The sequence below is a fragment of the Symphalangus syndactylus genome, chromosome 7, assembly GCF_028878055.3.
Source record: "Symphalangus syndactylus isolate Jambi chromosome 7, NHGRI_mSymSyn1-v2.1_pri, whole genome shotgun sequence".
NCBI lineage: Eukaryota > Metazoa > Chordata > Mammalia > Primates > Hylobatidae > Symphalangus > Symphalangus syndactylus.
The window spans coordinates 80,202,324-80,218,999 of record NC_072429.2 but is presented as its reverse complement, the minus strand read 5'-3'; the positions used below and the strand labels follow the sequence as shown (position 1 = coordinate 80,218,999).

Genomic DNA, 16,676 nt, shown 5'->3' with positions numbered 1-16,676 from the left:
GAAAATATTTAAGTAAATTAATATAATAAACATGATTGCAAGGTCAGTCTTTAACTTGTTTGAGAGTAAATGCTTTTTGGTCACTTTAGAAGCATCTACTGAAACAAAAACAAGTGAGGTATAAATTAGAAATTGCATTTATTCATAAAAGGATAATGACTTGGACTAGTTCAGACTAATATGTCTTTGAAAATCATAAAGAGGCTATTCACTATGTTGGTCTCTTGAACCATTATTGTGAAGTGTGTTTTATGTCCTATAGTTTGTATATAACAATACATTTGTGATATTTATGTTCTAAGATCTTAGAAAACACCTTAAGATCTTTGCATCTTCTATAGTTTTATATTTATATTTAGTTACTTCTATGAAAACACATAACTAACTTGTTTAAAACACTGTACAGCTTCAAAGTAACTTTTGCTTTTTGCTATCTTTTGCAAACTTATTTGTACTTCAGATCATTTTTTTTTTTCCTTTGAAAAGCCTTGCAGTGAGAGAATTTCTTTGTTTGGATGATCCACCGGGTCCATTTGATAGCCTAGAAGAAAGCAGGGTAAGTGCTGTATTATATAGCACATGAAAAGAGGAACAAATAATACAGTACAATAACTACATTGTTTCTTGAATGGAATAGCAAGCAGCAAAATATTATAATTTCATGCTATGGTAGTTTTGCACAGAAAGCTTTCAATGTTTGAGTCAAAGGTTGCTTTCAGTGAAATACATAGACTTAGCTCAGTGAAAAAGTAAAAATTCATGTCTTATAGTCAATAAAGCTCTAAAATTAAATCCTGCATTATTTATTTTTACTGTTTCAAAAAATGATTTGGGGGACCTTTTTATATTTAATAATACTATGTGTAAACTGAGTTTTCTTCCATTTGAGTGTCAAAATGAGAAACGTACAGCTAAAATCAAATTTAAAACTTCAAGGGTAGGAGTGATTATTTTGTTATCGGTTTAGCTCGTGCCTGATGCCTCTCAAATTACATTAATTGACGTGTTAAAGTGTCCTGTTTCTTGAAGCAATAGCCTAGATTCACAAAACGGATTTGGTAATAGTAGATTAGCTAGGATTTTATGCAAGTTTTTTCCCCAAATGTTTAATGGCATTTAAATGGAACAGATTTAATTGGTAGATTTGTAATGTTTTCATTCAAGCTGAGTCAGTTCTTTGTGTTAGATTGAATGCCATGGCCTTTTTAAAACAGCTTTATTGGAGTAATATTTTCATCCATAATATTGACCAATTTGTTGTTTGCTATTCTACTGAAAATGTACAATTTAATACTTTGGAAATTTATAGAGCAGTTACACCATCATCACTGTAACCCAATTTTACAATATTTTCATCACCTCAAAAAGAATTCCTATAAGCCATTTTGCAGTCAGTCTGCACTTCCAGCCCAAGGCAACCACTGATCTGCTTTCATTCTCTACACATTTGCCGTTTCTGGATATTTCATATAAATAAAATCATACAATGTGTGTTTGTGTGTGTGTATTAGTTTACAATATATATAACTTTTATATATACAGTCTGCCTAATATATAATATACAGTATTACAATCTTTTACACCTGATTTATTTCACTTAGCTTGCTTTTGAGGGTATTCCATGTTATCCTCTATAATTATTTCATTACTAAATGGTTTTTCATTGTTTGCATATACGACATTTTGTTTATCCAGTCACCCATTGAGGGATACTTGGATTGTTTCCAGTTTTGTGATATTATGAGTAATGCTATGAACAATTTCATATAATGTTTTGTGTGAACATATGGTTTTATTTCTCATGGACTGAGAAATTCTACTTCCCTAAGAGTAGAAGTGTTCGATCATGTAACAGGTTTAACTTTTTAAAGAAACCAATAAAGTTTTTGAAAGTTGCTGTATTCTATTCTCACTTGTACTGTACGAGAGTTCTAGTTTCTCTATGTCCTCACAAACATTTGATATTATCTCTCTTTTGGATTATAGCCATTCTCTTGGATAGGTAGTGATATTTAATTATAGCTTTAATTTTCATGTTTCTAATGATTTTTTGATATTGATCATCATGTCACATGCTTTTTAGCCATTCATGTTTTCTTCAATGAAATGTCTGTTCATGTCTTGCCCATTTTTTAAAAAAACCTGGGCTGTTTATCTTATTCAGTTGTAAAATCTTTACTTTAGGTATTAATCCTTTATCAGAGATACAATTTGTAGATATTTTCTTCCAGTCTGTAGGTGTCTTTTCATCCTCTTAATGGCATTCTTTGAAGTGGAAAAAGTTTTTAATTTTAATGAAGTTTATTTTGTCACCTTTTTAAATGGCTTATGTTTTTGCTATTGTATTATAAAAACTCTTTGCCTAACCCAGCATTACAAATATTTTCTCATATATATTTTTTTAATTTTATATTTAAGCTCTTACAGTTAGGTTTATGGTCTATTTTGGGTTAATTATTTTTAAGGTGTTAGGTAAGGGTCTTAAGTTCCTATACCTATCTTAATTTTTTTTAGTTCCTTTTGTTTAATTATGTTAACACTTCTGTCAGAAATCAAATGACCATGAAAAGAAGGGTTTGTTTCTGGACTCTTAATTCTAGTCTGTTGATCTATTTTCCTGTCCTTGTGCCAGTATGATACTGTCTTGTTTACTGCAGCTCTATTATCATTACTGTTTGCATAGCATATCTTTTCCCATCCTTTTACTTTCAATCTGTTTGTATCTTTCAACCCAAGATCCATCCTTTCTACATAGCATGTAATTGGGTCTTGATCTGTTATTCTTTCTGACATCTGTCTTTTACATCTGCCATTTTGCAATTTGTTTTCTGTTTCTCTCATCTGTCCCCATCCCATTCCTCCTTTTATCTTGTGTAAAATAATTTTTAGTATGCCATTTTGATTCTTCTGTAGAATTTTTTACTTTTTCTTATTTTTCAGTGACTGCTTAAGGTATTATATTTCAGTGAAATATAAACTTGGCTCCAATATCTCTCTGTTTCCTCCCTCTTTCTTTGTGTTGCTATTGTTATCTATTTTACATATATCTTATAAACCTAACAATACAGTGCAATAATTATTTCTTTATACAGTCTTTTGTGCTCTAAAGAACTTAAGAAATGGGAAAATATATTTCATAGATTATTTTATTTAATGCACATATTTACTATTTCTGGCCCTCTTCATTTCTTCCTGTAGGTTGATGTGATCATCTAGTATCACTTCCTTTCGGTCTCATAATCTTTCTTTAGTTTTTCTTGTAAGACAGGTCTGCTAGCAACAAATTCTCACAGTCTTTGTTTAGCTGGAAATGGTCATTTTTGAAAGATAGTTTTACTGACAGATTTTTTTCTTCCAGCACTTTGAATGTGTCATTCCACTGCCTTCTGGCCCCTATTATTTCTGATAAAAAAAAAAAAATCAACCTTTATATTGTTTCCATGTGCATGATGAGCCATTTTGCCCTTGCTGCTTTCAAGATACTCTGTTTGTTTGACTTTCAGCAGTTTTATTATGATGTATTGGGATGTGGATCTCCTTCTGTTTCTCATGCTTTGGCTTCATTGAGCTTTTTGGACTTGGCAGATTAATGTTTTATATCAAACTTTGGAATTCGTTAGCCATTATTTCTTCAAATACTTTTTCACTCCCTTTTTCTCTCCCTTCTCCTTCTAGGACTCTCATTACTTGTATATTTGTATACTCTATGTTGTGCAAAATGTGTCTGAAGTGCTGTTCATTTTTCTTCAATTGCTTTTTTCTCTGATCTTCAGATTGGAAAATTTCTATTAATCTTCAGATTCACAGATTTATATTTTGGTCATATTAAATCTCCTGTTGAGCCCCTCTTGTTAATTTTTCAGTTACTGTGCTTTTCAAGTCCAAAATTCTCAATTTCTTATTTTTTAACTGTTCTTTCTCTTTATTGATATTTTTCTATTTGTTGACTCATTATCATTATCCTTATCATTAATTCAATTTTTTCTAGTTTATTTCATGTATGTAATGGTTGCATTAAAAATCACTGCCTGATATGCCTAACATTTGGGGCCATTTAGAGATAGCTTCAATTGACTTCCTTTTTTCCTGAGTATGCTTAGATTGACCTTGTTTCTTTGAGTGTTTTATATATTTTTTTGAATACAAGATGTTTTAGGTGATATACTGTAGCCACTCTTGATTCTTAATCTCTGCCTCCTATAGTGGTTATTATTATTTTGTCTGTCTGTTTAGTAACCTGCCTGGACTAAATCTGTGAAGTTTGTCTCCTCAGCAATGTGTGGTCACTGGTGTCTTTTCTCAGTGTTTTTTTCCTCATTTTATTTTTAAGCCTGGCTTTCTTTATTTCTGCATAGCTTAATGTTCAGTCAACAGTTGGTCATAAATTTTGCTTATACCTCAAACTAGTAAGATTTTTACACTCTGGTAGTGGATCTGTATATAGTCTAAGGAGTGCATTTAAAGTTAAGGTCATTTTCAAGTATAACGTAGATTTTAGTTTCTGCTGAATCCTTTCCCATCTGCTATTCTATACATGCATATGAGCTCTGTTGTCCTGTGTGGCTTGAGTCTCAGGCTATGTGGAAAGCTTATCAAGGCCCCATAGATATATCGTTTCCCAGAACTCCCTATTAAATCCTGGCTAGATCATTGCTTCTGGGTTTCATTCAGCCTTTTGGCTACCATTTTGTCTCTTTGATTTAGAATCTGTTCAGAAAATTGAGTTTTATTTTAAGTGAACATTGGGCTAAAGAAGCTAAGTGTTTATCACTCCTTTTCCAGCTCAAGGATTCCAGGATTTTTATTCCTTTAAAGTATAGTATTCTTTCTTCTTGCAAGACAGCCTTTAGTTCATTTTTAATTTTTAAATCAGTCCTTTTACAAATAAAAATAATAATTTGAATATCTTTTTAATGTTCTTAGTTCAAAATATATATTAGTTAGTATGTGTCAAGTATCATAACTTGGCAGGGGAAGAGTGGAAGCTGATTTGAATTAGGATTTCTCATCCACGCTATCGGCATTTAGGGCTGGATAACTTTTTGGTGGCCGTGGCTAAAGCACAGCCTGACATGTGCATTGAAAATATTTAGCAGCATCCTAGGCCTCTACATATTAGACACCAATAGCATTCCCACTCATGGCAAGTAAAAATGTCTCCAGACATTACCAAGTGTCTTCTGAGTTTAAAATCGCTCCTGGTGTAGAACCACTGATTTAAATAAATCACAAGGCAATATTAAGTTTATACACTCAACAGAGTAATATGGAATGTATCTCCTAGACTCTTTCTCTAAAATAAATGCATTTTCCTACAGGTGTATTTGAAAATATGTGTTTATTTGAACAGTGAATGAAGAAATTCTGTGTTTGCTCCTCTCCTTCAAAGTAAAATCTACAGTAACCTAATGAGATATATATCTCTTTTTGTCAGCAGACTTACTTAAGCAGCCTCTCATTTTAAGAAAAATCCCAAAATGACTTATTAACCCACATTTCTTGGAGTGTGAAATTAAACTTATTCAAAGGATACTCAGTTCAGCAAATCTTTAACCTACTTTTCTCTGTTTCCTATTTAAGGTAGTCATTTCTACCCCTCATATACTTGTACTAAAAGAGGGAATTAAGGTTAGGGATATAAATTAGTCTACCTTTTTATGGGAAAATTCAAATCTATTACTTGTATGGAGATAATATAATTGGAAGAAATGAGGTCTTACTATATTAACATTAATGAATAGCTTATAATTCAAAATAAATTATAATTTTTAATATTTTATATGAATTATAAGTACAAATAATTAAAGCAAAATTCTTAAGCCATCTATTCTCCACCTAAATTGTAATACATAAGGAAGCTGTTTTCTTAGAATCACGTGCTAGCAGATTTTCCTGTCCTGATGGAACTGTTAGATCTCTATCCCAGAAGGAAATTTATATCAATATAGCCTTCCAATGACTATTCTAAGGACAGTCTCCATTCCTATATACATCTTTCCTAAGGTACCTCTCTCACTGGGATGGATGTTAATCTTAGAAGAAACCCGAGGTTTTAAAGGTACTTTCCTAGGAATACAATTGTTTCATTGTTAGATATTCTCTTCAACTTCACTGCATATGCTAAAATTACACCCCAAATTTGTTATATCAGTTTGTACTTTTATCAACAATGTATTTTCCTTTTGCTCTATATCACCACTAATACAAGTATTGTCAATCTTTTAATTTTTGTCAGTCTGATGGGTATAAAATAATATCTTATTGTTATTTTAGCCCAATTTTCTTGAGTACCAGCCAGGTCTGGCATCTTCTATAGTAGCTGTTTGGGACTTCTGTAAATTTCCTGCTCCACATTCTTTGTCACATTTTTTGTGGCTCTTGTTCTTCCCTACACACCAGCACATAAACATATTTCTCCTAAATTTCCTTCTAATAAGTGTAAACTTTTGCTTTTCATACTCAGGTCTTTTTTTTTTGAGAGAATTAAATTGTTTATTGATTACACCTAATAATGGATGATACACAAGCTTCATTCCCATCTATACTTTTATCTGGTGCCATTTCTCAATTTAAATATATTGCATATGATCTGCCAACAATCATTTTTATAACCAATAATTCCATGATTTTGCTTGGGTAATCCCTTTTAATGGTGAACTTCAGGTCACAACAGTAACTATCAGTTCAACTACACCAAGGTTTCTGAAGACAATGACTTCTCCACCCAAGCAGGTTGTATGTAAATTCCAAATAGAACCTGGCATCACTCTGAAGGAATTCTAACTTCACACTGTTGGGGAAATTTACCAAGATGGCTTCAGAGTAGACTAACTTTACACAGCACATTAAAAAACAAAGACATTTATTCAGCATCACAATCAGACTATTACATTTAGCAATCAACAGCCTGGGTGCAAAAAAAAAAAAAAAAAATCTATATTAAAACCCTTTGTTGGAAAGCTTTACACTTTCCACAGAACAGAAACTAAAATAACCTGTTATACAATTAGTCAGAAATACAGTCCTCGAGTTTTTTGCCCATGCACATGAGTATTTGTCTAAAACATGTCTTCTTTGTAGCAGCTAGGCCCTGCCACCACTGTGCTTGGCTGAGTTCACAAATCTGTTGTTACCTGTAGCTTCCCTGTTACTTCTCTGGCTCTCCTCTCCTGCTGAGCTTTGTTTCCCAATTAAAATCTTCTGCCACTGCCATAGCTACTGCTGCTCCTGGAACCACCATAGCCACCTTGGTTTCATGGTTTGGCAAAGTATTGGCCTACACCACCATAGGGGCCAGAGCTTCTGCCTCCAAAGTTTCCTGTCTTCATGGGTCCAAAATTTGAAGACTGATTGTTATAACTGCCAAAATCATTGTAGCTTCCACCACCTCCAAAATTGCTTCCATCATTACCAAATTCATTATAGCCATCCCCACTGCCACCATATCCACCACCACCACAGCTGCCACCAAAGCCACCATGACCCCTGAAGTTACCTCCACGACCAAAGTTGTCATTCCCACCGAAACAACCTCCACAACCACCACCAAAGTTTCCAGAACCACTTCGACCTCTTTGCCTGGATGAAGCACTAGCCATCTCTTGCTTTGACAGGGCTTCCTAACTTCACAGTTGTGGCCATTCACGGTATAGTGTTCCTGAATGACCGTCTTATCCATGGAGTCATGGCCATCAAAGGTTACAAAGGCAAAGCCCCTTTTCTTGCCACTGCCTTGGTCAGTCATGATTTCAATCACTTCCATTTTTCCACACTGTTCAAAATAATCTCTTAGGTGATGTTCTTCAGTGTCTTCTTTAATGCCACCAATAAATATCTTTTTCACAGTTAAGTAGGCAACTGGTCTTTGAGAATCTTCCCTTGAGACAGCTCTCTTTGATTCCACAACCCTTCCATCCACCTTCTGTGGACTTGCATTCACGGCTGCATCCACCTCCCCCACAGTGGCATATGTGACAAACCCAAAGCCCCTGGAGCGCCTGGTGTTTGGATTTCTCATTACTGCACAGTTTGTGAGGGTTCCCCATTGCTCAAAATGGCTCCTCAGGCTCTCATCCATTGTTTCAAAGCTCAACCCTCCAATGAAAAGCTTCCTCAGCTGTTTGGGCTCTTTAGGAGACTCTGACTTAGACATGATGGCAGGGAGAAGAGAGACTTTAACGATGCTTCTTCGGCAGCATCCACGGGCAGAAAGGTCTTTTAATTGATTTAACATTTTCTGTATGGATGACCAGTGATCCCAACCTCATTTGTTGAAAAGTTCATCCCTACTGCACTAATTAGTAATTCTTCTAAATAGTTGAGTGTGAATGGGTCTGTTTATGGTCACTCAGTTCTTTCTTTTTTTTTTTTGAAGCAGTCTCACACTGTCACCCAGGCTGGAGTGCAGTGGCGCCATCTTGGCTCACTGCAACCTCTGCCTCTGGGATTCCAGCAATTCTCCTGCCTCAGCCTCTTGAGTAGCTGGGATTACAGGCACGCACCACCACACCCAGCTAATTTTTGTATTTTTAGTAGAGATGGAGTTTCTTCATGTTGGCCAGACTGGTCTTGAACTCCTGACCTCAGGTGATCTGCCCACCTCAGCCTCCCAAAGTGCTGGGATTACAGGCATGAGTCACCATGCCGGGCCACTCAGTTCATTTTTAGTAGTCTCATCCCTCTGCTGGTACTATATTGTGTTAATTACTATAATTAAATAATCTTATTAACTGGCAGAACAAGGGTGCCCTTATTCTTTCAAGTTGGCTATTCACTTTTCCATATGAATTTTAGAACTTTGTGAATTCCATGAAAAAATCCTATTGCCATTTTGTTTGGAATTTTAATACATTTATTTATTAATTTTGAAGAGTATCTTTATAGTATTGAATCTTCCTATCAATAGATCTTTGCATATAGAGGGGTTTTTTTTAAGTTCTTCAATAAAAGTTTACATTTTTTTCTTCTAGGGAAAGCCATAGGATTTCTCATCATTTTTGTTGATGAAATAATTGGTATTTTTATTACATTCTAAGTAACTAGTTTTATTATTGATTTTTATATATCTATTTTGTATGTCACATTCTCTTGTTAGTTTATAGATCTGTTTGGATTTTCCATATAGGTAATCATATCCCCTGCAATATTAACAATGTGTTTTTTCCTAATACTTAATATCTTTCATTTCATTTTTCTGTATTATTTTGCTAGATAGGTTCTTTGGAGGTTAATTGAAGCCATTATGGTGGGCATCCTTTTCCTCTCATCCTAACTTTAATGAAAATGATCCTGTATTTTGCTGTTGGATATGGAATTTTCTATAGGCTGGTGGTAGTTGTGAGTTATGTTGATTTGTTTATTGTTTTTGTTGTTGTTTTTAGATTAAAGAAGTTCTATTTCTAGTTTGCTAAGAGGTTGTAGGGATGTGTGTGTGTGAATGCTTTCACTTGCATCTGTATAGATGATCATATCGTTTTTTTTTTAATCTATTGGTGTGGTAAATTACATTCATAGATTTTCAGATGATAAAACATTGATTATGAGATTAACTCAAATTCAATGTGTTTTTTTAATTACTGGATTTGAATTGTAATGATTTTATTTAGAATTTTGGCATATGTAATATTTATTTCTGTTACTGCCCTTTGTTGGGTCTAGCATCAAAATTATACCAGTTTTATAAAATAAGGAATAGTCCCTCTTTTTCTGTTACCCAGAACCATTTGAATAAACGCGTATTGGTTGTTCCCTAAGCGTTTGTTAGAATTCACCTGTAAAACAATCTGAATTTGATATTTTCTTTAGTTTGTCTTATAATAGATTTTTTAACAACTGATTCTGTTTCTTTAATGTCTGTAGTTTATTCAGATTATTTGGGGAGGTTTCAGTTTTGAGAATCTGTATTTTTCTAGAAATTGACCATTTTGTATAGATTTTAAAATACATTTTTTTCTGTTTTTTTTTTTTTTTTGAGATAAGAGTCTCGCTCTGTGGCCCAGGCTGGAGTGCAGTGGCGCCATATTGGCTCACTGCAAGCTCCGCCTCCCAGGTTCACGCCATTCTCCTGCCTCAGCCTCCCGAGTAGCTGGGACTACAGGCCCTCGCCACCATGCCTGGCTAATTTTTTTGTATTTTTTAGTAGAGACGGGGTTTCACCGTGTTAGCCAGGATGGTCTTGATCTCCTGACCTCGTGATCCGCCTGCCTCAGCCTCCCAAAGTGCTGGGATTATAGGCGTGAGCCACCGCGAAACTGTTGTTCTTAGTAGTATCACATGACTTTTGAACATCTCTTAACATATCTTTAGTTATATATCCACTTTGAATCTCACTGGTGTTTCCACTGGTCTTTTTTCCTTGGATTTGGTGTATTTTAATAGTCTTCTCAAAGAACCACTTTTTGCCTTTTTGATTCTCTTGATTAAATTGTTTTCCTGTCTCTTAATTCCTTTCTTATACTTGGTTTTAGTATGTTCTTTGATTTCTTGAATTGGATGCTTTCTCAGTTGTTTCTGGTATTATGCAGTTCTTTTATATAACAGTCAAATTGCATCTCACAAGTCTTAATATTTTCATTCTCTTTCATATTTTATATTGTTCTATTATCTTGTTTGCTCCATAAATTTAGAATTCTCTTTAATTTTTCAAGCACTTTTTTCTTATATTATTGACTGTTTTTTAGTCTATTTGCATTTTTTTCAGATATCATGTTCTTTCTGACACCATTTCTTGGTTATTGTTGACAGTGTTCCGCAGTCTTTGGGATCTGCACATATGTGATAAATTTTCTAAATTTTCCATGTGTGCTTGAAAAGAATATGTATTTCTTAATTGTTAGACTCACAGTTCAATATATGTTCATCATCTCAAACTTACTAATTTGTATTGTTAAAATTTTTTTAATCTTAACTCTTTTTATTTAATCCATTAATTGCCAAGAGTTATGTCAAATTTACCCCTTATGGTGTGGATTTGTTCAATTTCTTCTTGTAATTATGCATTTAAATATATTCCTGGTGAATTATTACTTTTATTATTAGGTAGAGACTCTTTGTGCCTAATAATGTTTATCACCTTGAACTGCATTCTGTCAGATATTAAGAAAACTACAACTTTTGGTAGGGGAGAAAAGGCTAACATTTGTCTGTTGCCTTCAAGTATGTTTCTACTTTTGTATTTTAAATATGGCTGTTTTAAACATCATACTTTTTTTAATACAGTCTGAAAAATCTGTTAAGTTTTGAGTTTATTTTATATATGGTAATGACCAATATATTTGTATTTATTTCTATTATTTTGTGCTTTTTATTCTGCTTTATAAAATGCTTTTTTACTCCTTTCTTTCCTCTCATGTTATTTAATGAGTTTTTCTCTTTGTTCTCTGCTCTTGGTTTTTAACTTCTGTAGTCATTGTCTTTTATTTAATGGTCATTTTGGAAACAGATTGTTTACAGCCCTCCTCAAAGTTGGCCATCGTTATTATTTCACACAGTCAATGTTTCTTTTGATTTACCTGAGTGTTTGTCACTTTCATTCCTCACCATTCCTACTTTCATCTTTCTTTTGGGATTCAGTTAACTACTTCTTAAAGTACATAATTTAATAGTTCTTTCAGTGAGTGTGTATTGGTAATGCTTAGATCTTTGATGTTCAAATGTCTTTTAATTTTGTTTCATTCTTGAAGTACGATTTAACTGAGTGTAGAATTCTACCTTGATAATTACTTTTCTCAGTGCTTTAAAGTGTTTTCCACTGCCTTTGACATAGATTTGTTTTATGACATCCACTCTCAGTTCCCTGCTGTCTTACAATTTTATAGTAAACTGGTTTGTCTTCCTGGTGTTTTAGAGATCTTCTATTTGATTTTGGTATTTGCAACTTCAGTATCTTGTATTTATGTATATATTTGTTTTTATTTGTCTTCCTTATGATACATTATTTTTCCCAAAATCCATATGAGGCTTTTTAGATTAGATTCTTCAGGTGACACTTTACCTCACCCACCTAGAAACCAGATTGAGACAAACAATCTTTCTTGATGTTTTTCTGTGTTGTTGAGTGACTTTTATTAATGGGCTCTTTAGGGTCTTTGCTTTATTCCTGAATCTATCATTTTTTATCACTTACTTCCCAGAATGTACCTGACTCCTCATTTCTTGTACCATCCTGGTACTGAAACCCAAGTGTCAAGGTTACCAAAATGCTATTACAGTAGTATATCTACTGAGCTAATACAAATGGCATCAACCACAGTTGATTTTTTTTAAGTGTAATCATGTATGACTAGGCAAAAGTAGATTAAAGAGAATAAAAACTAAAGCAGTAGTTGCCAATTATTTTTTATCCCAGTTCTACACTAGAGGGATATTACATACTCACTTCAGGCACACTAGCTTACTACTATAAGTCTTAAGAAAAAGAACTTGTAATTATGTCCCCCTGGTGGATGGGAACTAAGAAAGTTAAGATACCAGTGACCTAAAAAGATGAGGGTAGAGAACAAATCATTTGGAGTTTCATACTATTATTTTGATTGTCTATGTTCTTTGACTCTTCAATAATGCTCTTGAAAAAGATGCTGCATTTGTAATTAATTGTATTCCTTTTCTGCATGTGTTTAGTTTTGTTTGTTGTTTTTTTTAAGGCATTCTGTGAAACTTTAGAAGAGACAAACTACCGCTTACAGAAAGAACTACTTGAAAAACAAAAGGAGATGGAATCACTAAAGAAACTGCTCAGTGAGAAGCAACTTCATATAGACACTTTAGAGAACAGAATCAGGTGTGTTGTGATACTTGTATTTCTACTCTGACTAATTCAACCCTTAATACTGTGGGCTAAATGCCCCTTATATTTTAATATGATTTAGGAATTTTCTGATTCTGAAAGTTGTAGGCTTTTGGCATACTTCATTGGGAAAATTATGCTTTATTTAGCATAATTTTGCTAAATAAATTTTGAACATTGAAGGATGGGAAACATCAGGAAAATAAGCCACTAACTGTTCAACAAGGTAAACATTATTCATTTTAATCATTGTTAAATCATTATTAAATAAATAATCATTATTAAATGGAATACCATTATTTTATTTAAGTGACATCTTAGTTTCTAGGCATTTGTGCCAGCTTTTCACATACGAAAGCTCTGGTTTGCCATCTCATCAGCATATCTTGAATTGATGCTAAAGTCATTTTAAATTAATCATAGCTACTAATTTCTCTGTTGACTTCCAAAGTGAGCTGTTTATTAGCTATGTAACTACATTAAGACGTAACAGCTAAAGACTGCTATAGCTACTACCTGTATTCACAACATTAAACATATGCCTGTTTTGTTCATAGAAAATAACTTGTTGCTATAACATACTTTTAGAACATTGTCTTCAGAACCTGAAGAATCACTGGATGTGTCAGAAACAGAAGGTGAACAGATCCTAAAGGTGGAGTCCTCTGCACTTGAGGTTGATCAAGATGTCCTGGATGAAGAATCTAGGTATATAATATTTCATTTATGATAGCTTAATTCTTGAATAATTGGAGGAAAGTGATTCTAATACTCTATAGAGTATTTTTTTATGAACTCAGTGTTACTGTATCATGAATCTGCTAAGCAAACAGAGAATGAATTGGAGATATTTTAGGCTCTTCCTAAAATATTTTAAAATAAAAACACTTTAAAAATAAAAAGTGTCTTTGACATCAGGCTGTAAGTTTTCTCATTACTTACTTTAGAGCTGTGTCTGCATTAACTGGCCTCTGACTCAGGTAATTAATTAATTTTTAAAATATTAACAGATTACCTTAATCTCCCTCAATATCACCCTTTTTCCATTGAAAAAGTAGGATACTATAATATAATAGCAAACCACCCTTCTTACCTAATAGGAATGATGAAAAGGTAATGAATTTAAAAGCACATAGAGTTTTTATTGCATACAAATCCAAGGTAATTGCTAATAGTTTAGTGGCAATGGTTGACTATAATTCTGAGAATAATTTTATGTTGATAAAGGTAATTACCAAGTAGATTTTTATTGGTAAATGGTAGTTTGGAGAGCTGAGTTTAAAAACCTATCTCCAAAGGTCTTACCTGGCAATGACAACTTAAATATATCAAATTTCTGATTGAATGTTTAAATGCTCTTTTACATTAAATACTTTTACACTAAGTATGTAAATACTTTTTCTATAAGGTAGAAGATTTTTAAAGGTAATAGTGAAATGAAATAATAGCATGCATCCAATCCCATCATGTTCCTTTTTTTTTTTTGCAGAGCTGATAATAAACCATGCTTAAGTTTTAATGAACCTGAAAATGCTGTATCAGAGATAGAAGTAGCAGAAGTGGCATATGATGCTGAAGAAGACTAATATATCACAAGCAGTTCCCTCCATTTAGACTATTCAACAAATTTAGAAGAGTGGCAAATACTATTTTAAAAGAAGAACCAAGAACTGTAAAACATATAGAAAAGAGCAAGAATGCACATGTATAAAGTTTACATAAAGAAGTTTTTTTAAGTTATTGAGATAGGAAGTATATTCACTGCTGCTTTTAATTGTATTTTATCCAATTATATTTAATACACTAAAAAAATCTTGTTGGAATTCTGTTATCAAGGCCCACATTCTTAAACGCTGTGCATAAATTATTATGGTGTTTTGCCTATATATTGCTCCAAACTACTGTGTATATATGTGTGTTAAATCACCAATTATATTAATCAAATGGAAATTAATTGCATGTTACTATCTGGGTGATATATTCTTCTTTATATCTCTGACATGACATATTTTCATTAATAGTTTAAATCAGTGACCATCATAGTAAAGATAAAATTTGGTTGAGTTTTTAATGTTTACATGTTTACCATCTCTAAATAAAATTTGCTTATTTGAAATGTTAATGCTCTTTAGAAAAAAAAATGACTTTCTAGTACCAAAGGAAAACTACTTGAAAGAGCTGTAATCATATAGCTAAAGTGATGAGATAGCCTTGATTTTAAAAGCTGATTCATTAATATCAAAATACTTTAATAAGTGTCACAGTTATTAATATGTTACATTTGTTTAGTTTCCACATAATCTTTATCTCTACCTAGATTTAGTGAGTTTCCCTCTTTCAGAATACTACCTCCTTTTGTTAAGGCATATTCTTTTGAAAATATAGATTCTAAATAAATAGGGGCTTATACAAAAAAGAAAATAAAAAGCCATATATACTGCAAAGTTCCTAACTGGCTTGACTCCCGACATTGCATTTTTATTTCTATATATGTGACGATGTTGTTATACTGTATTATGGCTGATTTTCTTTTTAATATATTTAGCCAAGTGATGCACTTTATGATAATTAAACTCTTTTGTGCCAAGTTTAATTGGTGGATTTCTTTAGTAAGTAGAGTTAGGAGAAAGAATTATGTAGTGCCTTTACTATTTCAATTTCTACAAAAGTCGTCTAGGGTCTTTGAGTCAGCTTTATGAAAAAATGTTTGTTTATTTTAGCTTTGTGTACAGTCATTAAAAGTGCCTTGTTTCATTTTTATAGGATGAAGTTATTTATTTTCTATTTTCACTGTTTTGCATATTGCTGTTAATATGCATTGTAATCATGCTGGCATTTTGTAGTCCCAGTCGGTATGCTTTCTAAAAACTGAGAGAAACTTACTGGGGAAATAGAATAACAATCTCCATTTTTTTCTTTACTATCTAAAAGTTTATCAGTATCTTGATGTATATATTAAGGTGTGGCTGTTTAAAATTCTACTGACATATATCAACACATTCAATGGCTGTTGTTAACCTTTGAAGTAAAAAGGAGATCACTTTTTACCAAATAACCAAAAATTTTTAGTCTTTGTCAAAGTACACAGGTATGCTCTCAGAACATTTTTCACAATGTGTATTAGAAATATGTTTGCTATCCTTAGAGACAGAAATGAATATAACAAATTGATCTGCTTATTTATTAAAATTATTATTCTAGACTTACAAAAGGCTTAAAAAGAACAATCATTTCATCAGTACCATTCTGAATCTTATATAACAGATCTTTGCCAAATTCTAGATATTATAGTGTTGCCTGTCTGTTCTAAAGTGAACCACCCACTTTTTCAATCTGGCTTTTTGGAAGATTATATTTAAAGTTCTGCAAGGATGAAGAAAAAAATCTGTTAATTAGGTAAACCACTATTATTTATATTTATAATTTACTTTTTTTTTTTACTTTTATAATGCATTTTACTCCCAGTATTATGTTCATTTAATAAATTATTTTTTCACTACAACAGTAGCTGTGTTGTTCATATGTTGAATACCATTTCCCCCTCCATTTTCTATATTCTCCCTATCTTTTACAATTATTGTAAATTGAATTATATTTAAGTGCTGAATTTCACAGATGTGGAATGAGTCTGATTTTCTTTTTAGGTTTACACTTTATATTGCTGATCATTTTTTGAAAGTCTTTGTGAATAGGTGCAATGCACTTTAACATAACCTATATTAATTCTAAAAATTGAATGTAACTGAAACAACATTTTTGTGGATAATCTTTTAACTTAATCTTTTAAAAATAAGTTTACATATAGTTAGTACAACCATAAAACCGCATTTTAAAATGTATGTACTACATTGAGATTAGCCATTTACAGCACATTTATTTAGAAAACGATGCT

General features: G+C 32.5%; 1 protein-coding gene and 1 pseudogene across 5 annotated transcripts in view; one reads left to right on the top strand and one right to left on the bottom strand.

The window, feature by feature from the left end:
* The window catches only part of SNX16 (sorting nexin 16), a 43,157-nt gene extending 26,871 nt beyond the window's left edge, over nucleotides 1-16,286 (top strand). For all 5 annotated transcript variants that reach the window (XM_055286625.2, XM_063643361.1, XM_055286629.2 and 2 more), the window contains 4 exons: nucleotides 487-556; nucleotides 12,642-12,778; nucleotides 13,373-13,492; nucleotides 14,274-16,286. In XM_055286625.2, the coding sequence (XP_055142600.1) occupies nucleotides 487-556; nucleotides 12,642-12,778; nucleotides 13,373-13,492; nucleotides 14,274-14,370 (424 nt within the window). In that variant the 3' untranslated portion in view covers nucleotides 14,371-16,286. The remainder of the gene's footprint in view (nucleotides 1-486; nucleotides 557-12,641; nucleotides 12,779-13,372; nucleotides 13,493-14,273) is intronic.
* LOC129486554 (heterogeneous nuclear ribonucleoprotein A1-like) lies at nucleotides 6,501-8,190 on the bottom strand (annotated as a pseudogene).
* Nucleotides 16,287-16,676: the final 390 nt, after the last annotated feature.